General features: G+C 42.9%; 1 protein-coding gene and 1 pseudogene across 1 annotated transcript in view; both read left to right on the plus strand.

Moving 5' to 3' along the window:
- The first annotated feature begins 2,794 nt into the window (after positions 1–2,794).
- Positions 2,795–25,785, plus strand: part of LOC145401307 (transmembrane protein 70 homolog, mitochondrial) — a 28,686-nt gene continuing 5,695 nt past the window's right edge. The window contains exons 1-3 of the mRNA XM_080273634.1: positions 2,795–2,799; positions 9,065–9,194; positions 24,169–24,351. Of these exons, the coding sequence (XP_080129760.1) occupies positions 2,795–2,799; positions 9,065–9,194; positions 24,169–24,351 (318 nt within the window). The remainder of the gene's footprint in view (positions 2,800–9,064; positions 9,195–24,168; positions 24,352–25,785) is intronic.
- Positions 5,791–5,909, plus strand: LOC145401465 (5S ribosomal RNA; annotated as a pseudogene).

The following is a 25,785-nucleotide window of genomic DNA, read 5'->3' on the forward strand; positions in this document are numbered from 1 at the left end:
GCTCAATTTTTAGTACCAAAAATGGGTGATTCTTTTATGGCCATAAGTATTGCGCGCCCTGCCATAGGCACTCGATACTTCTTACGAGCACTGTATATATATATATATATATATATATATATATATATATATATACATTATGGCATCTGGCAATAGATAGATAGATATATACAGTATATATATATATACTGTATACAATTACCTCTCAACTACCACGCGTTTAAAAAACGCTTTTCCATTTTAACACAAGCAAATGTTTAAAGAGATATATTTAACTAACAAGGGCTTCTCGATTTAACGCGACTTTACACGTAAGTGATGGTTTCAGATTAGCCGCGCGCGCCTTGGACAGTCCCGAGCTGATTGACCGTGTGTGGCAGTTTATGCATAAATACAATTTTTTATTTGTCTGTTGCTTAAACTGGTTTTATTCGAACTATAATATTCGAAAATGAAGTTTGGCCCCATTCTGAGCAATTTGGCTCATTTTCGGACAAAATTTGGCCAGGAAAGTGATGGTAGATCTAAATTGTTACAACTTGATGCTGCTGAACAGAAAGAAGAAAACCACTCAGACCAAGATAGAGCAGTTCTTTATGAAGAAGACAGAAAACTTAAGGGAGTTATCTTCATCACCAGTAGCACGAGAGTCAGAGGAAGAGGAAGAGGAAGGACAGCAGAGCGAGGAGGGACAACAAATTTAGGGTGGGGAGCGGCGGGAGGTGGGGCAGCGGGGTAAGGAGGGACAGCAACAGACGACGAGTGATGCATAGATGAAGTGATGCTGTGTGTTCTTATTGTTTGTGACCTACTTACTGTAATGAAAATGTTGCTTTTACTGTAGTGTTTTTATGACCTACTAATGCATTAATAATGTTGAGGAACTTTCACAATGCCGTGAATGAAGCAGAATTGAAAGAGAATCCACATAAGAAACGAAAACTTATGTATTTGGGGAGAAGTAAACAACTCTTCGGCCCAACTAGGGCTCAAATGTTGTTTATTTCTCCCCAGATATATTGTTTTTGTTTTTTACGTGGATTTTCCTTCAAATTAATATTGTTGCTTTTAACTTTAGAGTAGCATAACTCCCCAAATGGGAAGACTTTCCCAGAGTCCAGGAATGTAACCCCCAATATTACCATCGTTTCTTATGGAAAAATTATGTTTAAAAAACGCGTTTTTAACTAACGTGACCACTCCAGGAACCTAACCTTCGCGTTATTTGAGAGGTTACTGTATATGGAGCCTTTGTGGTACAGTGGTAGAGTGTGCGTTTTGTATATGGGTGAGCCAGGGTTCGCGCCCCGCCAGGGTAATAAACTTTGGGAGTGTTCACCCGGCCATGTCCTGCATTGGCGGACACAAGGGGTGCTGTGGTTGAACCAGTGTCGCTTACTATAAAGTATGCATGCACCCAGTTGGCTTGCACGGGCCGATTACACTTGGTTCATAGACTACACACATATCCAAAGTCACTCCAACACTGCAATTACACTTACAAGCACTTCTCACCCTACATACAATCTATACCAGACAGCCAAAGCCACTTGGTAGAGATACATTGGCTGTATCTTCCCGACTTCAGTCGGGATAGGCCGGTCCTGCAGTGGATACTCAAACGGCTGATTATATATATATATATATATATATATATATATATATATATATATATATATATATATATATATATATATATATATATATATATATATATATATATATGTGTGTGTTTATATATATATATATATATATATATATATATATATATATATATATATATATATATATATACAGTATATATATATATATATATATATATATATATATATATATATATGTAATCCCTGTACTTTCCGGATGCCCACTTTCCGGACATCCCCACTTACCGGACATTGTGGGCCTGGACCATCGGAACCGAAAAATGGCCAAAAAAAGAAAAAAATCCCCCCAAAATCTGAATTTTTTCCCACCCGTAATTTGAAATTGCCGCACGGCGCCAAACAGCTGCTTACACAATGGCCTCTTCACCCCTTCCATCCTCCCCCATCCCCCCTTCCCTGTCAGGGTTTCTGTTTGTTATTTTTCATTACCAAATGTGGGCCAATTTGGTAATGAAAAATTCGTTTGGTAATGAATCAGAATAATGCATTACCAAACGGATTTTTCACATGTATGAGGATACACAGGATGGAGATGGTGGATTGGTTGCTCTCTCTGATTAATCTGCTACCCTACATAGTGGGAAAATAATCAACATGCAGTTAATTATAAAGAGAGTGATTACATGTATTTCCACTTGTATATATAATAAGTGAAGAATAAATGCTAGCTTTACGAATTTGGTGATGAAAAGTTAAATTTGGTAATGAAAGTTGAGGAGATTGGTAATGTGGCTGTTGCGATCTGGCGACTCTGTTTCTCCGACATTAACAGTTACTCCCTAACTTCAATTGTGAATAGATGCTTATCGCACTGGAAGCCACACGTGCTCGTTTTTTGTGAATAAGCAGTGAATATACTGCAATACCTCGCATCTAGACCACATGGGAATTTACAGTGTTGTGCAGTGTTAAGAAATTTGAACTTAGAGTGCAAAGGATCAACGGTGGAGTGCAAATTGGCAGTTTAAACAGGCAGTTAGAACTGCAGTAGTGCAGTTAAGAACAATGTGCAGTGTTAAACAATTATAACTCACAGTGCAAAGAATTAAGTGCAGCACAACACTGGATTACTGTACGTGCTTCAAGAGCGTTTTCACCGCTGCCAAAACCTTAGAGAGGCAGCCACAAGCATGATGTAAGTACCCTGGCTGAGGTACAGTCACTTCTGATTCCTCATTCTTTGGTTCCTTTTCATTTATTTCATGCTTTATGTCCATTATTGGTGTGAATAGGGTCTTAAATAGGTTTAAATAGGTGCTATGCATGTCCAGTAGGGAGTTAGTTGGGTGGCTTTCAAAGTTAGGCTGGTTAGGGTCCATAAGTACCAGTCCAGGAGGCTGGTGCCCACTACAGACAGGACCACTTTCCAGACATGCCTTTGGCTCTGTTACGGCAGATAGTGGAGGGATTACTTATATATACTGTATATATATATATATATATATATATATATATATATATATATGTATATATATATATATATATATATATATATACTGTATATATATGCATATATATATATATATAAATATATATATATATATACTGTATATATATATATATATATATATATATATATATATATATATATATATGTTTAATATATATATTTAAGTAATCCCTCTAATATCCGAACGCTCAATATCCGAACATCCCCACTAACCGAACATAATCGTCCCGGGATCCAATATTCCCAAAATGGTCAGAAAACCGCAAAAAAATATAAAAAAACCCGAATTTTTCCCGTATTTTTCCCGTAATTTGAACTTGGCGCGCGGGGCGCGGGACAGCTTTGTTGTGGCGCGTCATTCCTCTGACGTCCGATAGAGTGCCGCTGCATCCTCCCCACTTTCCACCTGTTTCTCGTCGCGAGTGCACGCTCGTCATCATGGCTGCCCATGTGCTTGCTTTTGTGGTGGTTCCTTACCTGCTGCAGGCACTCCTGCTGCTCTTGGGCCTCCTATTAGTGTGTGTGATGATGGCCCCACCGCCTGAGAAGAGGAAGAAAGTAGTGTTGACTCTGGAGAAGAAACGGGAGATATTGGAGAAAGTAGATGCGGGGTGGTCTTCTTCCCGCATCCTCTGCGAGTTCAACCTGGCCCGATCTACTTTGTTCGATATCAAGAGATCCCGAGACAAACTCATGCAGTACACGGCTGACTTCTCGTCAAGAAGCAAACGCAATGTGGAGAGGAAGGTGATGTTTACTCCCAAGTTTGCTGAAATCGACTGCTCCACGTTGATTTGGTATCGACAGCAACATACTGCTGGTGTGATGGTATGTGGAATGGAGCTGAAGGCTGCTGCTGAGAAGTTCACCAGGCTTCACGACACCCTAGACTTCAAGGCATCCGAGGGTTGGCTCTTCGCGTTCAAGTTACGGCATGGCCTTACCAACTGTAAAGCTCATGGCGAAGCTTTGGACGCTAACGAGGATGGAGTTGACGAGTTTTGGCACAAGGTGAAGGGCTTGATCGACAGGGAGGGCCTCACTCTCGGTCAAGTCTACAATGCTGACGAAACTGGTTTATTCTATCGCTCTTTGCCAACGAACACTCTAGCCGAGGAGACGGAGAAGCGTGTACCTGGCCGCAAGCTCTCCAAGCAACGGATATCTGCTTTGTGTTGTGCCAATGCTAACGGCATGCACCGGCTTAAGCCCGTTATTGTTGGCCGTGCAAAGCAGCCTCGGTGTCTTCGTGGAGTGATGGATGTCCTTCCTGTCATCTGGTACCATTCTTTGAAGGCATGGTTTACAGCCCAAATCTTCAAAGACTGGTTCCACCGCCACTTCATCAAGGAGGTCATCAATTACCAGACGAAGACACTGGGAATCCCGCGCGACCAGGTAAAGGCCCTCCTTCTCCTCGACAATGCACTTGGCCACCCGTGCGACAAGGACTTGGTGGCTGAGAATGGCCGGATTAGGTGCATGTTTCTGCCACCTAATACAACTGCTCTCATCCAACCAATGGACCAAGGAGTGATTGTGGCAACAATGCGCCTACACCGCCGGAAGTTCCTGGACGAGGTGATGGTTGTTCTCAAGGACAAGGACGAGCGCAGGGAGGGACAGGACACGCGAGGCCAGTGGACTTTGGAAAACCTTCGCCGCTACAACATCAAGTCTGCAATCTACAACTGGACCAGTGCATGGAAGGAAGTCCCTGTCAAGACTCTAGAAAATGGTTGGTCTCGTCTGCTTCTCGGAACAGATGTGGAGTACGATTTTCTAGGGTTTGACGTGGATGACTTCCATGCACGGCTACGTACGCATGGCGATGATGTTGATGTGGACGATGTGCGTGAGTGGTTGGATGACGACGAGGGCGATCCTGGGTTTCAGACATTGTATGATATCGAGATCACATCTTCATTTGCAGGTGTCAGTACCCAGCTTGAAGATTCCGACGAGGACGGCGACGATGATGCGGACTCCTCATCATGACACTACTCCAGCCATCCCCAAGCTGAGTGCACTCCGGGAACACGTAGAGGTTGTTCTCGACTACCTGGAACACCCGGACTGCAACAGGGACATGGGGCCCTTGGGACTTGTGGAGGAAGTGCGTGCTTTCAGGCAGCGCATCATCAATCATCAGAATCGTCGGTCCTTGTGTCAATCAACGATTGACAGTTTTTTCAGGCCCGTGACCCCCGCTGTGCCCAGCCCTGGCTCCACTCCGTTGCCTCCCCAAGACAGGCCCTCATGCTCCGAGCCACAGCCCAGCACATCAGCCATGGTGGAGTCACCTCTCGACGTGAGTTTGCGTCTGTCTTCAGAGTCGTCTGCAGTGGGTACGCCATCACCACGACCCAGCGACGCACCCCTAGGTCACCTGCCATTGATACTCTCGGACTCTGACAGTGATTAAACAGCAAGAACTTCTCCACTAGACCACACGGGAATTTACAGTGTTGTGCAATGAAAAAAACAGTGTGTTGTGTTAAGGATTTACAGTTGTGAGTGAGAATACAATTTTGGAACAAAATTTAACGTATATAGACTTGATTGTTTTTGCTTTAGAAAATGGTTAGAAGAGTAGGAAAAGTTAAAAGTGCAGAGTGCAACACTTAGTAAGTTACAATGGAGCAATGTTGCCTCCCTTGCATTATTTTACAGATATTTTTTTGGCATACCACGTTGAGTGCACCGCTTCCCGTCCGATCAGCGAAGTTAAGCAACGTTGGGTCTGGTTAGTACTTGGATGGGTGACCGCCTGGGAACACCAGATGCTGTTGGCATCCCTACGTGTCAAGTGGGGTTGGTGGAGGATTAGTGCCCCTCCCTGTAAAACAATTAACTCTAAGCCGTTGGCCACCCCGTTTGGGATACATGGCGTCTGGCAATGAATGAATGAATGAAATGAATATTTTTTTGGCAAATGCTCAGACGAAGTTGCGTCCATGGTGCCACCTCTCCATGCCTTCCCTCATGCTACACGGGCATCTGGTAGTGCTCATGACTGGAATGTCACTCAACCATATTGCAGAACTTCTGCCTATCAGAATTCTTTCATTCCCCGAACTGCATCTCTCTGGAACTCGCTTCCCTAGAGTTGTTTTCCTCCAAATTTCAACCTACAACTGTTCAAGTCTAACTGTTACAGATATTTTATGAACAGAGGACACCAGTAATCTGGTGTATGGATTTTTTTTTTTTTTCCCCATTTGTTTTTCCTTCCTCCGTTCTGTTATTGAAAAAAAATAAATAAATAAATAAAAATAGACAAGAGTGCGCACTGTGAAGAGAACAGACTTCTGAGTGCGATTGACTAAGTTCAGTGCAAGACTTCATGAACAGTGTACTGCAAGTGCTTCAGGAAATCCTTCTTACTGTCAGAGTCCGAGAGGAGGCGGTTATTCATCGAGATGGCAATGGACTTGCTGTAAGTAGGCAGAATGTTTCATACTGTACTTTTTTCCATACTATACTTACCTCAAACACCTCATTTCACTCTTTAATGTTCTTTATTGGTATGAATAGGGTGTTAGGAGCTATGCATGTGCAGTAGGAAGGTGTTTTTCTGAGTTAGGCTAGGTTAGGGTCCATAAGTACCAGTCCAGGAGCCAGGCACTTGTAAGTACCCAGAATGTTGAATAGTGTATGAACCTACCTCAAAACCCTCATTTTATGCTTCTTTTGCATTTATTTCAGTCTTTTATGTGCCTTATTGGTGTGATTTGGGTCTTAACCCCTTAACCGCGGGGCGTCACTTTCGTGACGCTTGGGAGCAAGGGATCATACCGCGGGGCATCGCTTTTGTGTTTCTGTGTTATTTTGAATTCACCCGGGCTTCCAAGTGGGGGCTTGTATCATCTATCAGTACTGCCAATGTCCAACACTAGTCAGCACTCCTAATCTCATCTGTACTCCCATCCATTGTTGACAATTTAGCCATTTCTCCCCGTTCTTGACTCCCCTCCCTACCCCCCCTCCATTACCCTATCCTCTCGCCTGCCCGGCCGTGCTACGCTAAGTAAATCTTCCCTGGAATTTTTCACTGATTTCATCCATTGAAATAAGCCCTATGTCCTATTCTTATACCAAATAATATATACAAGAAAGAAATAAGGTAAGTGAGAGTGCCATACACCTGGAATTGGCTAATTATCACCTGACAACACCTCACGTGCACTCGTTCGCTAATTTTCGCTGTTTTTTTCCCCTTGAAATATGCCGTATAATCTATTTTCATAATAAATATACATGTAAGGAGGGAAGGGAGAAGCCTAAGTGATATTTACATTCACCTAGAACTACCTAATTTATAATGTATTGTCTAGATTTCCTGCCAATCATATCAGTCCTAGACAAAGCTGTTTCAAGATATAACATTGGTAGCTCTGAATATATATCTCCTAAGTAGGCCTCTAATCTATTTTCGTAATAAATATACATGTAAGGAGGGAAGGGAGAAGCCTAAGTGATATTTACATTCACCTGGAACTACCAAATTTATAATGTATTGTCTAGATTTCCTGCCAATCATATCAGTGCTAGACTTAGCTGTTTCAAGAAGTAATATTGGTAACTCTGAATAACCCCTAGCAGGCCTCCACGCTGGTCCTCCGTTATCAGTTCACTCTCATCTTCCGAAGTGAGAGTACGTATGTTTCTTCTTGCTGACTTCAAGGCCTTTTTTCACCCCCATGCAAATGGCCCTGTGACCTTTACCCCCTACTAAACCTCGTGTGGAAAGAGGTAAAGGGCTGACAATTGATAAAAGAGTGATTACGATCTTTCTATTGAGTAAAACAGTGCAAGTGGAATTGTAAATAATGTGTAAACAGCAAGTGAAAGTAATGAATGTAAATATACGTGAACAATGGAAAATAGTTTTATAAGTTATTTCAAGTGACAGTGCACAACACAGTGTAAATTAAATAGAAATGTAAATAATGTAAATAAAATAGAGAACGTAAATAGAAATGTAAATGAGTAGTATTATAAGAATACGAATATATACCCTAGGAGTAATGAAAGTGAAAGTTTCACTCTAGCATGTCTGAATGCTATGAGTTATGAGAGTGAAGATGAAAGTGACATTCACTCTCAATGCCAGTATACAGGACGAGAAAGTGAATGCTACGTATTTTACTGAAAGAAATTGAATCCCTACAGTGACAATAAACTAATACTACTGAAGGAAACTTATGGATAAAGACTGTAGATATATATAAGTGTTATATAGTAATAGAAATATAAAGTGTGAGGGGTTTTATGAATAATAAATGACAGACTACCAAGAGCGAACTAGTGCCAGTGCGACGATCAGACGCGCTCGTAATTTCCATTGCTTTCACAGTGTTTTTTTTTTTTTGAGTATGGATCCCAAACTACTTGAAAATTGTAGAATAGTGTTTATAGTGTTTGTATCTGGCTGTGGTAATCATATTACGGGTTGTCGGGAAGTGTAAAGTGGAGACTTCGTTACCCTACTTCAGAGGTCTCCACAAGTCCTACGGTAACCGACGAAGGCTCAACAATCATTCCAGGAGAAAGCTGAAGGTATGTGCCATAAGCATATGTAATTTTATTATTCTAGGACTAATAACTGATTTTTGGCAAATATTTTTTGAGAGTCTGTCGGAGCCCAAATAACCCCGCGGCACACGCAAGTCATTGGTAAACAAGCCCGCGGTGTAGGGGTTAAATAGGTGCTATGCATGTCCAGAGGGAGTTGTATAGGTGTTTCTCTGAGTTAGGGTCCATAAGTACAAGTCCATAAGCTGGGGCCCAATATCCGGACAGGACCACTATCCGGACCTGCCTATGGCTCTGTTACGTCGGATGTTGGAGGGATTACTGTATATGTATTATTTGAATGTACTGTATATCTACAGGAAATATTTTAATTCAGCATCATACACTGACAGAGCCTTTTCCTGCTCCCCAGACCAAATATCGGGCCAGGCACGTGGCAGGAGGTGTACCGTGGTGTACTGTCAACACAGATTAAACTTGTGAAAACCTTCTCTCTCTCCACTTCAGTCCTTGGTCTCTGTGTTCAACCAGTCATATTTCAAGTAAGTGAATAGTGTGATGAATACAATAAAATGGGTGAATAAACTGAATGAATGCATACTATTTCTGGTGGGTGGATGTATACCAAATAATTGCAGTGGTTAGAATGGCTAGAACTTAGGTAAATGCTGTCATTAGCTGTTTGTATGACTTGATTGAAACACTTTTTGAGTGCTTATAAACTTAACTAGATTGTAGCCTTTCACAGCTGTGCATTGTTTCCGGTAGCTGTTATTCTAAATCTACTTAGATGTCTTCTCTACAATGGACTTGGTTTGCAGTTCTTGGGAAATATCAGTCTTCTTCAGGATTTTAAGTACCATATGACTGTCTCATCCGTTTTCAAGTCAGAATAGTATTTTTTCAGGATTTTGGAGAATGCCTGAAAGGTGGTGGAGCAACTATTGTTGACTGGTTAGTAAGATTGTTGAATGTGTGCTTTGTGCAGGGTATGGTGCCTGTTGACTGGGCAAGTGCTTGTGTGGTCCCATTGTATAAAGGTAAGGGTGATAAGTATAAATGTACTAGCTTTAGGGGTATAAGTCTGTTGAGTGGTGTAGGTAATGTGTATGGTACATCCTTAATTAAGAGAGTTAGAGAGGGTACAGAGAGAGTGATTGGTGATAAGCAGTGTGCCTTTAGGAGAGGAAGGGGATGCTCGGATCAGGTGTTTGCTGTGAGACAAGTGTGTGAAAAATATTTAGCGAAAGGTAAGGATGTGTTTTGGGTGTTCATGGATTTAGAGAGAGCGTATGATAGAATTGATAGGGAGGCTTTGTGGACAGTTTTAAGATGGTATGGACTTGATGTTAGGTTACTAAAAGGAGTGAAAAGTGAGGAGTAGACTGTAGCACCAGTCAAGCAGGGCAGTACTCCCGAGGTGGATGGAAAGCTGATGACAGGGAGTGCTGGAGCTCCCGTTTCATCAGCCCTCAGGACTAGTTCCTGACCATCCCCCTTTGCTGAACTTTTTCAGTGTCTCAGTTACACAGAGAGTAGGCCAGCATGCTCTCCAGTACAAATTTCTGTAACTATCTTCACCAAACTACATGCACAGTACACACTACACTTCCTATTCAAAATTTACCAAAATGGCGTCGTCTTATCAAGCCTCGGAGTCCCCAGGGGGGGGGACCATAAATGCCCCCACCATCTGCCCGTCTCCCGGTGACGACTCAAGGTGCCTGGAACCACGGTCTGACTCTCTTCTTCTTCATTTCTGCAACATTCGCGGCCTTTCCTCAAACTTTCGCTCTGTTGAGCACCACCTCTCCTCCTCTAAACCACACCTTCTTTTTCTAACGGAGACTCAGCTGTCTGAGGCAACTGACAGCAAACCCTTTTCTGTATCCTCCTACTTTCTCTATACTCATTTCAAAGCCAAAGGTGGCTGTTGTGTATATATACGCAACGACTTATCTTGCTCTCGTGTTCCTGAACTTGATTCTTCTGAATTCTCCACACTCTGGCTCCGGCTTTCCTGTCATTCTCTGACTAAATATATCTGTGCTGTTTACTTATCCCCTAATTCTACTGACTATCAAAAATTCTTCGACTATCTTACTTCTACGATGGAACACATTCTATCCATTTCTCCTTTCTCTGAAATCTCCATTCTTGGAGATTTCAATGTTCACCACCACCTTTGGCTCTCCTCTCCTTTCACGGATCCACCTGGTGAACAAGCCTACATCTTTTCTATCCTTAATGACCTAGAGCAGCTTGTACAGCACCCTACCCGTATCCCTGACCGTCTTGGAGAGAGCTCCAACATACTTGACCTCTTCCTCACAACTAATCCTTCTGCTTACTCTGTTAATCTTTTCTCTCCGTTGGGCTCCTCCGACCACAACCTTATTACCTTAACCTGTCCTATCACTCCGGTACGGCCTGTGGACCCTCCAGTGAAACGTCGTCTGTGGCATTTTGGAGCCGCGGACTGGGAGGCCCTCAGGCAGTACTTCTTTGATTTTCCCTGGAATGATTATTGCTTCCGTGGCCGTGAGCCATCTGAGTGTGCCTTGCGTATTATGGAGGTTATTCTCTCGGGCATGGAAGCATACATTCCTTTCTCATATCCTTTGACTAATGCAAGAAAGCCTTGGTTTAATCACGCTTGTTCTAATGCTGTCCGCAACAAGGAGAGGGCCTACAAAAGGTACCGGAGCCAACCCACCCCTGAATCACATCATCTTTACGTTTCTGCCCAGAATCGTGCTAAGTCTGTTCTTCGCTCTACTAAAAATAATTTCATCCATACTAAATGCTCTCAACTCTCCGACTCGAATTCTTCCCGCTCCTTCTGGCATCTTGCCAAAAATCTTTCTAACAACTTTACCTCATCATCCTTCCCTCCTCTTTTCTACTCTGATGGTTCTGTAGCTATTTCTTCTACTGATAAAGCAGATCTCTTCGCACAGACTTTCTCCTCCAATTCTACCTTAGACGATTCCGGTGCTGTTCCTCCATCACTTCCCCCCTCTGACTTCCTCATGGCTGACATTAAAATTTCTTCAGTTGATGTAATTTCTGCCATCACTGGCCTCAGTACTAACAAGGCATATGGGCCTGATGGGGTCCCTCCTGTTGTTCTCAAGAACTGTGCTTCTGTGCTTACACCCTGCCTAGGCAAACTCTTTCGCCTTTGTCTGTCAACTTGTACCTTTCCTTCTTGCTGGAAGTTTGCTCTCATTCAGCCAGTCCCAAAGAAGGGTGACCACTCCCAACCCTCCAACTATCGTCCAATTGCTTTAACGTCCTGTATTTCAAAAGTTTTCGAGTCAATTCTTAATAGAAAAATTTTAAGGCATCTTTCCTATCACACCCTTCTTTCCGATCGTCAGTATGGGTTCCGTCAGGGACGCTCCACTGGCGATCTTCTCACCTACCTTTCAGACTCCTGGTCATCCTCCTTTTGGGACTTTGGCGAAAGCTTTGCCATTGCACTTGACATCTCAAAGGCTTTCGATCGAGTCTGGCATAAATTTCCAAACTGCCCTCCTACGGTTTCTATCCTTCTATCTGTGCCTTCATCGCTAGCTTCCTTTCTGGTCGTTCTATAGCTGCTGTTGTAGACGGCCATCGTTCTTCTCCTAGATCTATCAACAGTGGTGTTCCTCAGGGCTCTGTCCTATCACCAACTCTCTTCCTTTTATTCATCAATGATCTTCTAAGCTGTACATCTAACCCTATCCACTCATACGCTGACGACTCCACCCTTCACCTTTCCATTCGGTTCCCGCAACGCCCATCTCAACAGTTACTTCAACAAGCAAGGGATGAGGCTGTGGCACACCTAATGTCTGATTTGGCTGGTATCTCTGACTGGGGTAAAAATAATATGGTTGTCTTTACTGCATCTAAGACTCAGTTCTTACACCTATCAACCCGACAAAATCTTCCACAGGTATACCCACTAATGTTTAATAATATTCAGCTTAATCCTGCATCATCCTTGAACATGCTTGGGGTTTCATTTACTCGGGACTTATCTTGGAAAGATCATATTACATCTCTTGTAAAATCTGCTTCCAAGAGATTGGGTGTGCTAAGCCGACTCCGCTCTTTCTTTACCCCTGCACAATTGTTGACTCTATACAGGGGTTTTATCCGCCCCTGTGTGGAGTACAACTCTCATGTGTGGGGAGGCTCCCCACATACAGCTCTTCTCAATAGGGTGGAGTCAAAGGCTTTTCGTCTCATTAACTCTCCTCCTCTTACTGACTCCCTTCAACCTCTGTCTCTTCGCCACACTGTTGCATCTTTATCTCTTTTCTATGGCTACTTTAATGATCACTGCTCCTCTGAACTGTCTGCTTGCATTCCTCCACCTCTACGACAGGCGCGTAGCACCCGTCTGGCAGCAAACTCTCATCCTTTTTCTGTCCAACTCTCTAATGCAAGAGTTAACCGTTACTCCCAGTCTTTCATTTATGCAACAGGTCAGCTCTGGAACTGTCTCCCTCTGTCTGTATTTCCTGCTGCCTATGATCTCCAGTCTTTCAAACGCAGTGTGTCCAGGCATCTCAAAATGATTGGATCTTGAATTTGGCTCTATATTGTATTTTGTTTTTCTCTTGGAGGGAACTGTTACTGCGGGCTCATGGCCTTTGGTTCCTTCTTCCTCGCATAAAAAAAAAAAAAAAAATGTAAATAGTAGAGCATATGTAAGAGTGGGAAATACTGTGAGTTATTGGTTTCCTGTGAGAGTGGGGCTGTGGCAGGGATGTGTGATGTCACCATGGTTGTTTAATATTTATAAGCATGGTGTTGTAAGGGAGGTGAATGCAAGAGTGTTAGGTGGAGGTCTGAGTCTGGTGAATGTTGATGGTAGAGAGTGGAATCTGAAGCAGCTGCTGTTTGCAGATGATACTGCAGCGGTGGCTGATTCAGAGGAGAGATTGAGAAAGTTGGTAGAAGAGTTTTGAAGGGTGTGTGAAAGGAGGAAATTGAAAGTAAATGAGAATAAGAGTAAAGTGATGAAGAACATGAGGTTGTTAGATGGTAGGAAGATTAATATAGTTTTGAATGGTGAGTTGCTTGAGGAGGTACAGTGTTTTAAGTCACATGTTGCTGTGGGTGGAAGCATAGATGCAGAAGTGAAGTTTAGAATGATTGAAGTAGGAACGGTGCTGGAATGAATGAAAAAGTGTTTAGATGTCGTTTGCTGAGAATGGATGTAAAGAGGAGGCTGTATGGAGGTGTTGTGGTACCGACTACGTTATATGGGGCTGAAACATGGAATATGGGTGTAGCAGAGAGGAAAAGTTTGATTGTAATGGAGATGAGGTGTCTGAGGAGTATGTGTGGAGTGATGCATATGGATCAAGTGAGAAATGATGAAGTGCGAAGGAGAACTGGAGTTGTTCGGGAGACGGCTGATCGAGTTGAGCAGAGGGTGTTGCGATGGTTTGGGCACATGGGGAGAATGGATAATGAGTTATTGGTGAAAAAGATAACTAGATCTGATGTTAGAGGTGTAAGGCTGAGAGGAAGACCACGAATAGGATGGATGGACATTGTGAAGAGAGCATTGGATGTGAGAGGAATGTCTGTTGAGCAAGGAAGAGTGGCTGTGCATGATAGAAATGAATGGAGAGAAATTGTGAATGAATACATGATGACACAGCCCTGAGGGGATATTCTCCCGCATTTTGTCTGATCAGCTGATCAGGTCAGGTGCGGGTAAGGGAATGGTTCCATTATGATGTGGCAAGGGTAAACCAGCTCTGCTGTCGGGCCCTGCTGTGGATATCACTGATTTCACTGCGCAGTTGACCCTCGTGTGGTGTGGTGCGGTGAGGGTCTGTTCCTTCACCCCTTTGGGGTTAAGATACAAATGAATGTGTTAGAGTGGATGAGTAAATTGGGAGTGTGTCGCCCTGTCTCGGCTACCTCCCTTTCCTTGGAGGAAGCTGCCTAGGTATATAGATAGATAGATACAGCACTTATAACTACCATTATAGAGTTTGTGCTCAAGAGAAATGACAGTCATACATCGATAAGGTCATGAGCTATGCTTCAAAAAATAAGATATGGTAGGTGGCATAAAATGGAGAAGATGGAAGTGTGCAATAGAATTTAGTGAGTGAATCAGGGACACTTTATCAGAGATGAGTGATGTATGTACAGTAGTATTACTGTGTGATGTGTAAGGATGGAAACTGGGAGGATGAAGTGCATGAAAGGGTACAGCAGGGAAGATAGGTTTCTGGTTCATTGAAAACAGTGATAAGAAGCAGGGAAGTGAGCATGATACTGTTTATAAAGGCTCCAACATGCATGCATATTGGCCTTGGCCACCTGATGGTGGCACTTCATGCTGTTCGATCTCTGGACAGCCTCCTTATTCAGGCCCTTATCCCTGAGGTCACAATCTGTGACCTCATCTCAGGTCATTTTTGATCTGCCTTTCACAACCCTTCCCCCAGCATGCACACTTCTCACTTTCCGCATCCAGTTGTCATCCACCATCGTCTTCACGTGCCCAGACCACTTCAGTTTGCCCCTCCTCATCACAACATCAATACACTCAATGTCCCATCCTTCCTTTCAACTCTTCATTCATAAACCTAGCCCCCTCCAGGCCTCGCATTCAAGGACGCACTATGCATCCATCAAATCATTGTCATTTCTGTACGTTTGAACCTACGAATATCCTCTTCCTTTACTGCCGAGATCCCACTACCGTACAGCATTATACGCCTAACACGTGCAGCATACAAAGATTCCCTAGCACGGAGATAGACCCCTCTCAATGTCAGGAGAGGGAACAGCAGTGAAGTCTCGAATTTCGATGATCTAGATTTCGATGATTCAAATTTCGATGCATTTTCGAGTGGTCCATCTATCTCACTTTTCGATGCCAAAATCGCGTTTTTTGATGCTGTTGGGGCTCAACACCAACCAAAACAAGCCGTGCACAAGGCATTGGTCTATTGTCAGTGGCCATCTTGCAACTGTCCTGCCCTCTACAGCCAATGTGTTATCATTTATTCATATGTGAAGCATGCAAAGATATAACAAGAGAAATGAAAGGAAAAGAATCAATAATAGAAATACTAAAACAAAATGAATTACAGGTGGTGGCAAATACAGTGGGCAGAATACTGATATGAAGAGACATAATTATGAATGTAGGGAGCAACATAGAAATGAACAATAGAGATAAAGAGAGAAAAAAAAAGCCATCTTATTTAAAGACAAGAACTCCCGGATGGGAATAGGCGCCAACAAGAACAACAGCCAAGCGCCACAGTTTCAGCCTGTACCTTCCACGTGTGGACGTGCATTTCGCTGCAATTTTGTATGTATTTTCATTGTGTTTTCATTGCAGCTTACCTGTTTCAAGATGGCAAGCAAGAATGATTCCTTGGGTAGCAGTGGTAATGGACGAGTGCAGCTTGTCACCTCTAAATCTTCACGGCCAAAGGAGAAAAGGGAATATAGGCAGGGGCAAAAATCATCATCATCATCACCATCCGGACTTCCTTTTCCACCCTAGGGCAGGGTGAGGATTAGCAGTGTCCAGACAGCCCAAATTTGTCTAGTCCAATGGGCCACGCTTCCATTCACTCATCATTCAAGCCCCTGGAATCCTGGCTTTATCAGATACGCCAAAAACATTCACCACGTTCTGTAGCTTCACATGGGGGGGCGCGGTAGCACAGTGGTAGCGCGCTGGACTTGTGATCAGGGGATTGCAAGTTCGAGCCTCGCCCGGGCTGCCGTGCCGGGAGGGGTAGCTCCCTCCTGTAACCCTAGCGGGGCTATATAGTCCAATACAGGGCTTAGCTCGGGGGAATTCCATTTTCTGTAGCTTCACATAATTGTATCCGATAGAGTAAATCCAGACGCTGCCATGTTAAAAGGGGTGCCAAAATCCCTGATCATGCACGTCTCCTCACAACATTCATCCAGCCAGCTCGATCTCTTGTCAGTTCCCTAGCCTCACCAACTTCCAAACCTCTATTCCTCACACATTCATCCACCATATCTCTCCATCTTCTCCTTGGCCTACCTCGTCTCCTCCTTCCTTCGAATTCGCTCAGATATACCTTTTTCACCCCTCTATTGTTATCCATTCTTTCCACATGACCATACCATCTCAGTACACTCTCTTCGATTCTGGTGTCCACCGACTTCCTCACTCCGCATCTTTCACGAATCACATTATTTCGTATCCTATCCACCCTCTGTACTCCACATACATTCCTCAGCAGTCCCATCTCCACTGCTGTTACTTTTGACTTTTCATTTTCATGCCACACCATAGTCTCATATCCATGTGTTAAAGTTGGCACTAACACTCCTTCGTGTAAGCCTCGTGCAGCTGCAACACTCAAGCCTTTGTTTCTTATCAAGGCCTTCATTGCACCAGCTACTTTTCTTCCTTGTGTCACTCTACTTTCAACTTCTTTTGCACATTTTCCTCTCTTTTCTGTCACTCTACCCAGGTATTTGAACCCTCTCACCAATTGCAGTCTCTCTCTGTTCACTGTTACATCACACTGGGAGTCACCTTCTCTCTCAGTAACCATCACTTTACTCTTTTCTACGATTACTCTCAAGGCACGGCACTTACAGACATCAGCAAAACTCTGCACTAGCCTACCAAGTTCCTGTCCGGTACTTGCAAGCAGTACTGTATCATCAGCATGCAACAAATTTGAGATATTCTATCCATCACCATTCATTACCAACGCCATCCCCCTCACCATTACTCATGTTTTTACTTCTCTTATCGTCCCATTCATATATGTATATATATATTGAACAACCATGGGGACATCACACAACCTTGTTTCGCGCCCACATCGATCGTGAACCATTCACTTAGATGCCCATTAACCCTTACACATGCTCCACTACCATCATAAAACTCTTGACGGCACCTAGCGGCTTACCATCTACACCGTACATGCGCAAAACTTTCCACAATCCTTCTCTGTCCACTTTGTCATATCCTTTTTCCAGATCCATGAATGCCATAAACACCTTATGGTCTTTCTCACAAGCCTTCTCTACTATCTGTCTCATTGCAAATATTTGGTCAACACATCCTCTGCCACTCTAAAGCCACCCTGTTCATCACTCATTAGGACTTCTGATATCCCTCTCACTTTATAATAATTCTTCCATATACCTTCCCTACCACACTCAATAAACTTATGACACGATAATTCTTGCACTCACTTCGCTCACCTTTATTTTTGTACAGGGGTACAATCACAGCCTTCTTCCACTCTGCAGGCACAGTTTCACTCATCCATGCCTTCTTACACATTTCCAACAAGCACTTCATTCCAGTCATTCCATACACTTAATCAATTCTGCATACACCTCATCAACCCCAGCTGCCTTCCCATTTTTCAGCCGCTTCACAACACTCCTCACCTGTTTGAGTGTCACTTCTCCTAGTATTGGATTCCTTCTCTGCACACCCCCAAAACCAATCATGTTTACAGCCGCTTTGCTCTCCCTATTCCTATTCATCAGGCTTTCAAGATAGTCTTTCCATCTGGTCCTTACTTCATCTTCATGGGTTATTAATCTACAACCTACATCCTTCTCACCATCACATTTCTTTCCACTTTCACTTCTACATTTCTGCACCTCTTTCCAGAATAACTTTCTGTTTCCAGAGTAGTTCACATTCATGTTTCTTCCTAGATCCTTATTTACCTCCTTCATTTTCCTCTTCACTAGTTTCTTCATTTGCATCTTGCTCTGAACATATTCAGTTCTTATTTCAACTGAACCCCTGTTCTGTAACCCCTTCAGCCACTTCTTCCTCTTTTCCTCCACTGCTCTCTTTACCTCCTCATCACACCATGCCATATCATTCTTCTTTGTTGTTACTGTTGACGCACCACACACCGCTATAGGATTCCTAACTAAGCAATCCCTTTATGCATTCCACATGCTGTCCAGATCCATTTAATTCCAAATCAGTAATTCTAACTCCTCCTCTACTTTGGTCCTGTAATCATCTGTCATTTCTTTGATCCTCAGCTTCTCAACTTTCAGTCTTTTTCCCTGACTGCTCCTCTCCCTCCTGATCCACCTCACTCCTCTCAGCTTGATCTTGCATACCACAATCTTATGATCTTAGCAGACCTCCACATCGTCCTCTCACGGTCCGCGTATTAGGAACCATTCCCATCATCGACCTCTCTATGAGCACGTAATCAATCAGGCTTCTTTCAACACGATCCCTGTTCCCTCTATACCATGTATATTTCTGTGCATCTCTGTGTTCGAAATACGAGTTACAAATACACAACCTCCTCTTCTGACAGATATCCTTTAGTCTCTTCCCATTATCATTTTCTCCTGGTACTCCATAACAACCCATTATGTCATCCTCAGGACCAGTGCCTACTCTTCCATTCATATCCACCATTACAGTCACTTTATAGTTCGTGGGCATTTCTCCCACTATTTCACCCAGCTCATCCCAAAACCTGTCTTTCTCTCTCTCACACCTGTCCTTACATGGTGCATATGCTACAATTACTGCCACTTTCACGTTCTCAAACTTGAACTTGACATACATACACCTGGAGCTGACACATTTTATAGTCTCTCATGCTGCTTTGCCACATCTCATTCATGAACAAAGCAACTCCTTCCTTGCATCTTCCTCACCCATTCATGCCAGATCTTACACATTTCACACCCTCCCACTCCTCCACTGTGCACCCTTTCATGGTCTTTTCACACAATGCCATCGCGACATATGTCGCACTCTTGAACACATTCACCACTTCCACTCTCTTGCTCTCCTCATTCACACCTCTCACATTCCACATGGCCACATGAATCTGCCATTTGGCTGGGGCCCTGGGCAGGTATTGGACTCTCCAAGGCTCTCTGAAACGACTGCCATTGTTAAGTGATTTTGGATAGAGGAATCTGTGGGAGACACTTAACCCTCCCAGAAACCCCGGTTATATGGTTTCCACCCAGTGTAGTACATGGTTTCCTAGGTACAGGAAACCATTTGGCTTGTCACTCAGTGTTAAGATCATATGGCACCTCTACATTGAGCAGAAATACACCGAGTATACCCTTGCTGACGGGGAAAATCTCTATTCTACACTACAGTATAGCAGTTCAATGCAGAACTGCAGTTACTTAACCACAATTATAGTTCATAAAGTTTACAGGGGGTCTGGGCAAGATATGATTTTATGTAGTGAGGTTTGGAGGTCCCAGATCCAAACTAATTTTTCCCATTAAGAAGTTCAATTTGAATTTTGATGCGATTTTTCAGTACTCATGTCCATTGAAATTCAAGATTTCACTGTAAAAAAGTCACTACATGACAGTTCTGTGGTCCCTATGCTAACAAATGGAAATGAAGTTTGGACATTGTTGGAAGGACACAAGTCAGGAATGAGAGCAGTGAACATGGGTTATTTGAGAGGAGCATGTGGAGTTACATGGAGAGTGAGACTGACAAATGAGGAAGTGAAGGAGCATTATGGTGTGGATCTGGATGTGATAGAAAGAATTAGGAGAAATACGTTGGGGTGGTTTGGTCCTGTGGAGAGGATGGAGATTGAGAAATTGACTAGGAGAGTGCATGTGAATGAGGTGAAGGAGGGGAGAGGGAGGGGGAGACTGAGGATAAGATGGAGGGATGGGGTAGAGGGGTAGTATATGAGAGAGTGGGGTGTATGCTGGGGGGAGGGCAGTGAAATGGCAAGGTAAAGGGTGACATGGAGGAGATTTCGTTTGTGGCCACCCCTTACAGGATCAAGGCATTTATTTTGGCTTTGGGTAGATAGATAGTATTACTGTACATAGGACAGGAACTGGCTAATGTGAATCAACCTGCCAGTATTCTCATTATTCTGTGGAATAACAAAAATGAGTAGGTAACTCCAACACATTCAACAGCTGATCTGCATAGGCTAGTTTATTCTGTGGATTTACAGGATTTTATGGTGCTAACAAGTAGCCTACACATGGTAGCACTTTACACCTTAGGTGGAATAGCACCAGTGTCCACTCAGGAGCCAAACCTCATATTTTCCTGCATCTTGCCGTGGGAAGGTTCCTAGTCCAACTCTGGTGAGGTGCCATCCACAATGAGGCACTTGGTCAGTACATGGTCTGTTTGCTGTACTGTACTTGTAGGATGACCCCACAGATGCTATTGCTTACCTGTGGATCACAGGTCTCCTCATTCAGAAAGATTGAGGTTAAGCAACAACAACAACAACAAAACAAGAGGATGTTAAGCATTACTTTAGTTACCATTACAGTGCTTTAAAAAATGGCATGATTTTTGGGGGGAGTTAGACTTTCTAATGCCGAGAAGTAAACCACCAATTCTTCCACATCCTGGAAGCTGTGGATCAGAAGAGAGACTTCATTCAAAATTCTTATCCCAGTGAAATATGTGTTAAGATTATGAAAAAATATGTGCCATAAGTAAAAAGAAAAAAAAATTGATAATGAAATAGAAATTGAGGCCAGAGTTTAACCATCCATTGACTGTCAGTACTGAAAGATGACTGAAGATGAAGTGCCCCAGATTCTGCTGCAAATAATGATGTAGAAATTTGTTAATGACAGATAGCTTGATGTTTTTTGTGAATACTGTACTGTAAGTGTTGTAAGACTGGGCAACTTAGAATTTAAATTACTGTACAGTACACTGTACTGTACAAGGAGGTCCCGAAGATACGAGCAGTTAGGTTCCATTTGGCATAGTCGTATAAATAATTCTCATATAACGAAACACGAATCTAATGGTAAAATATTGGTTGGGTTCATGGACCCCATCAAAGGTAAGTTATCAAGCTAAAATATACGATATCAAATGCAACAAACATACCTGTATTACTGAACTGTTGAGAAAGCAACCAGAAAGAGCAAATAGTATGCAAATAACATGACTGCACATTAATTAAACATACAAAACGTGCATAACACTCATCTGTTGGTGGTAATGTTGTGCTGGAGGTGGGAAGCTGGCCTGGCGGTCGCCAGCTGAGCAGCATTGCTGGATTTCCAAACGCATATTATCATACCCGGCACGTTAAAATTACAGCTTTTTTATCAAAATTATCGTAGTCATAAACAAAGGTATTTCTTCACATAAATCAGTAATTACTGTGGAATTAATATATTTATATGTGGAGTGATTAGTTAACATTACTCAGAATGTTTAATTGTTAACCCCTACACGCCTGGGGTTATCCGATGTTGCACGCTTCTCCCTATGGGGGATATCAGTGACCGAAAAAATACTCTTACTTCAAACTCTAATATCTGCTGAACTATAACAGCTAGAGAAAAAATTAAAGATACATAAGAATCAACAACTCTTCCTCTTTCAAATGTAAGTAACCCCACGTCTCTAGGTTGTCTCATTGATGAGTAAGGATACGGTAAGTTGAAGTTCAAAGGGGGGAGGGAAGATGCTTGCGGCTATGCATGTCAACCGGCATTGCTCAGCGCCCAAAATCGTGACATTCAAAGACATCAACTGGCGGTTAGGGGTTAAGTACCCACCAGATTATAATACTGGTTATCGTAAGAGTTACTAAATCCTACTGTTGTACTAGTCTTACAGTAGACTTGTTATTTTTGCAATCCCCGATTCATTTTTCAGATTATGAAATTATGAAAGTTATTGCATTAACACATTGCATGCAAAGTTTGTCAAAATATTGTATCTTGCGATAATTATCGCACGTCTGGCAATGCTGCAGCCGAGCAGTCTCGCTGTTTCTCTCCGAGGTTGAGAGAAAACAGCGGTGACTGCGTTTGGTGGGATGACTGAATTAGAATCCTCATACCCCGCACCCCAGACTGAATGTTGTATCACTGGATTTTCGAGATCATATATCGAAAATAGCCCCTAATTTACCCAGGTCATATCATCGGTTTCTCGTACATCGAGTGGTTGTGTAACGGGACCTACCTGTACTGAAGATGTGTTGATAGAGGAATTCGAGTGGTCATCTAGTGGCAGGATAGCAGAATGATTTCAGACTGCTGTTTTGATGTACAGTATGTACTGTTTTTCCAGTACAGCTTTTACAGTAACTACACAAAACACAAGTACTGTACTGCATCTTGCCACTGGGAGTCGGTGAATATGAAATTGAGCAAATTTCTCAAATAGATCCAGTGTAGTAAGCTGCCTCAGACTATTTAGCATCTTGTTTTGTGCAATTTTTTATTGTTTCCATTAGTGCACTAAGAAATACCAAGGCCTATATTGAACTTGCACTCTTATCACAAGTGGACTTTATATCCCAAATTCGTCATTGTGTAATAATGTTTATTTTGAGGGATGTATATTACTGTATTGCATTCATTCTGCTCTCTTAACTGGCAAAATAGTGTGAATTATTTGTATGTCACTGGGATATTACTATATAGGGTATTTAATTTTAGAGACTAGATATGTTGGTTTATGTTTCAATCGCTGTATCTATAGCCAGACACCATAATCCCGTAAGAGGTGGCCGTTTGTCTTTGAGTTAGTGATTTTACATGGAGGGGCACTAACCCTCTGCCAACCCACCTGTTGATTCCTAGGGAACAGGTATGAACTGGTTATATGGTTACCAGTGAACATTGTAAATGGCATCCTGGCTTACAGGAAACCATTTGGCTTGTCACTCAGTGTAAAGCCACCTGAAAGGGAAAGAAGTAATAAAAAGTGACAGGAAAGATGGGAAAAATAGGAAGAGATGAGGGTAGATAGTTTATGTTTACCTGAAATAAATTTTCTGTATGCAGTGTATCATGAAGAAATTAGTGTTTCATGTTCATTTATTTTAGCTCTTTCTACAGTGGCGTACCTGAGGGGGTGCGGGAAGGGGGCGCTGTTTGAAACTGCCCCCTAGGTCCCCAATCGAGGGGGGCCCCAAAAGCCTTGAAAATTTATAAAATAATAACATTAATAATAATAATAATAATAATGGTAATAATAATTTCCAGTCAATTTACTATAATATTTGTTGGCTTTTGTGTTGTAAAGAAAGAATATACTGTATTACCTGCATCTGTGTGTGTTTTCCTCTATCCTGAGATTAAGCCCACAGCATAATAATTGTACACACCTCCCTAATTAAAACACTGTTAATGTAACCCGATCTGCTTATATCTTAACTCAGTTGTGCGTAGAGCTGAATGCTAATTCTTAATCTAGTGGGTCAGCTTTTGGCTTTTTTATCAACTAAATGGTGGAGCATGTTTGTTCATTGCAAATCTTTTTCATCAAAGCTCACTAGATGTTGGAGGGGGGCCCCGCAAAGAACCTAGCCCCCCAGGCCCCCAAATCTCTAGGTACATTCCTGTTATTCTAACTGCATTGTTATCATCTTTGTGAGTATAGAACATTATAGTACAGTACCTGCAGTAGCTTAATTTGTGTTTACTATATTTACCAGTTGTAAGACTTAACTACCGAAGGTTCATCATGTCTGTTTTATTTTTATTATGCAGAGTTCCATTGGGTCTCATGTTGGACTAGCAGTGGCAGTTGGTTCCTTTGTGGGTTTCTTCACTTTTGTCACACCATTCCTCATTCACTGGATCTCCAAAAAATATGTCACTGCCCTCCACTACGATCAGGGGAGAGATGTGTATGTGGCCACTACACTCTCCTTTTTCTTGAGGGAGAAGAAGGTGAGAAGCTGTTAAAGAGACAAAGTTAGAGTAAGTTGTTACCTGCATGATATGTGATATTTTTTGTTGGAAGATTTGGTTATTTTGTATATGAGATTATTTGTATGAGTGGATTGAAGGTATTTCTGTAGTTTGGAGTTGATGTTTTCTTATTAATCTGAATGGCTGAATCCGTTTTGGTTTGTTTTTAAAGTCTCCAACATGCTTGCATGTGTCGGCCTTGGTCACCTAATGGCAGCTTTCCACGCTGCACGATCCATTGCAGCCTCCCTGTTCAGTCCCTTAACCCTGAGGTCACACTTAATGACCTTGTCCCATGTCTTTCTCGGTCTACCCTTCATAACCCCACCCCCAATATTAACACTTCTCACCTTCCTCACCCAATTATCATCCCTCATCCTCTCCACATGTCCAAACCATTTCAATCTACCTCTCCTCATCACAACAACAATACACTCCAGTCCCTTCCTACCTCTCAACTCTTCCATCGTAAACCCAGCCCCTCCGGACCTTGCACGCAGGGACGCACTACACATCCACCTAATCATTGTCATTTCTGTATGTCTGAGCCTGCGAATATCCTCCCCCTTTACTGCCCAGGTCTCACTACCATATAGCATTACACTCCTAACACATGCTGCATACAAAGACCCCTTAGCACGTAGGGAGAGCCCTCAATGTCAGAAGAGGCAAGAGCTCCCTGAACTTCTTCCAACCACTTCTCACCCCAGCCACAGAGCTAGCTCCAGCCCCACCTCCAGCACACAACATGTCTCCCAAATAACAAAACTCTTCCACACACTCAAGAGATTCACCAGCAAGTTCAATCCTTTCATGCCTGACAATCTCCACCTGCTCTCCCTAACACGCTGTACACATAAAATCAGCATTATCTCGCAGTCTACCTCTGATACCACTACATCTCTTGTGCACCCATTTATCGCAAACACTGCACAAGATAGAATTACTTCACACGCCCTTGTGGCAAACTGCGCATGGCCACTCTCCCTCGTCTTTGACTGTACCGCCACCAACCCTAGATATCATCACTTTTGTTTTATCTGTATTTACCCTTAAGCTCTTGTGCCCCATACCATCTCTCCACTTCCTAAACCTTTCCTCCTCCTCCCTTTCGTTCTCTGCAATCAACACCAAATCATCAGCATACAACATCTCCCACAGGAGTCCATTTCTAAAGTCACTTGAGAGGGCTTCAAGTACCATGATAAACAACATGGGACTCAAAACTGACCCCTGATGCACACCAACATTCATGGAAAACTCATCACTCAAATCTCCATTCACTCTCACCTGGGTGCGAGCACCCACATACATAGCCATAACCACCCTAACCAGCCACTCCTCCAAGCCAAGCTTTCTCATTGCCCACTTCACCACCTCTCTAGGGACTCTGTCAAAGGCCTTTTCCAAATC

The sequence above is a fragment of the Coenobita brevimanus genome, chromosome 55, assembly GCF_032717465.1.
Source record: "Coenobita brevimanus isolate Jiangsu-jjx chromosome 55, ASM3271746v2, whole genome shotgun sequence".
In the NCBI taxonomy this organism is placed as follows: domain Eukaryota; kingdom Metazoa; phylum Arthropoda; class Malacostraca; order Decapoda; family Coenobitidae; genus Coenobita; species Coenobita brevimanus.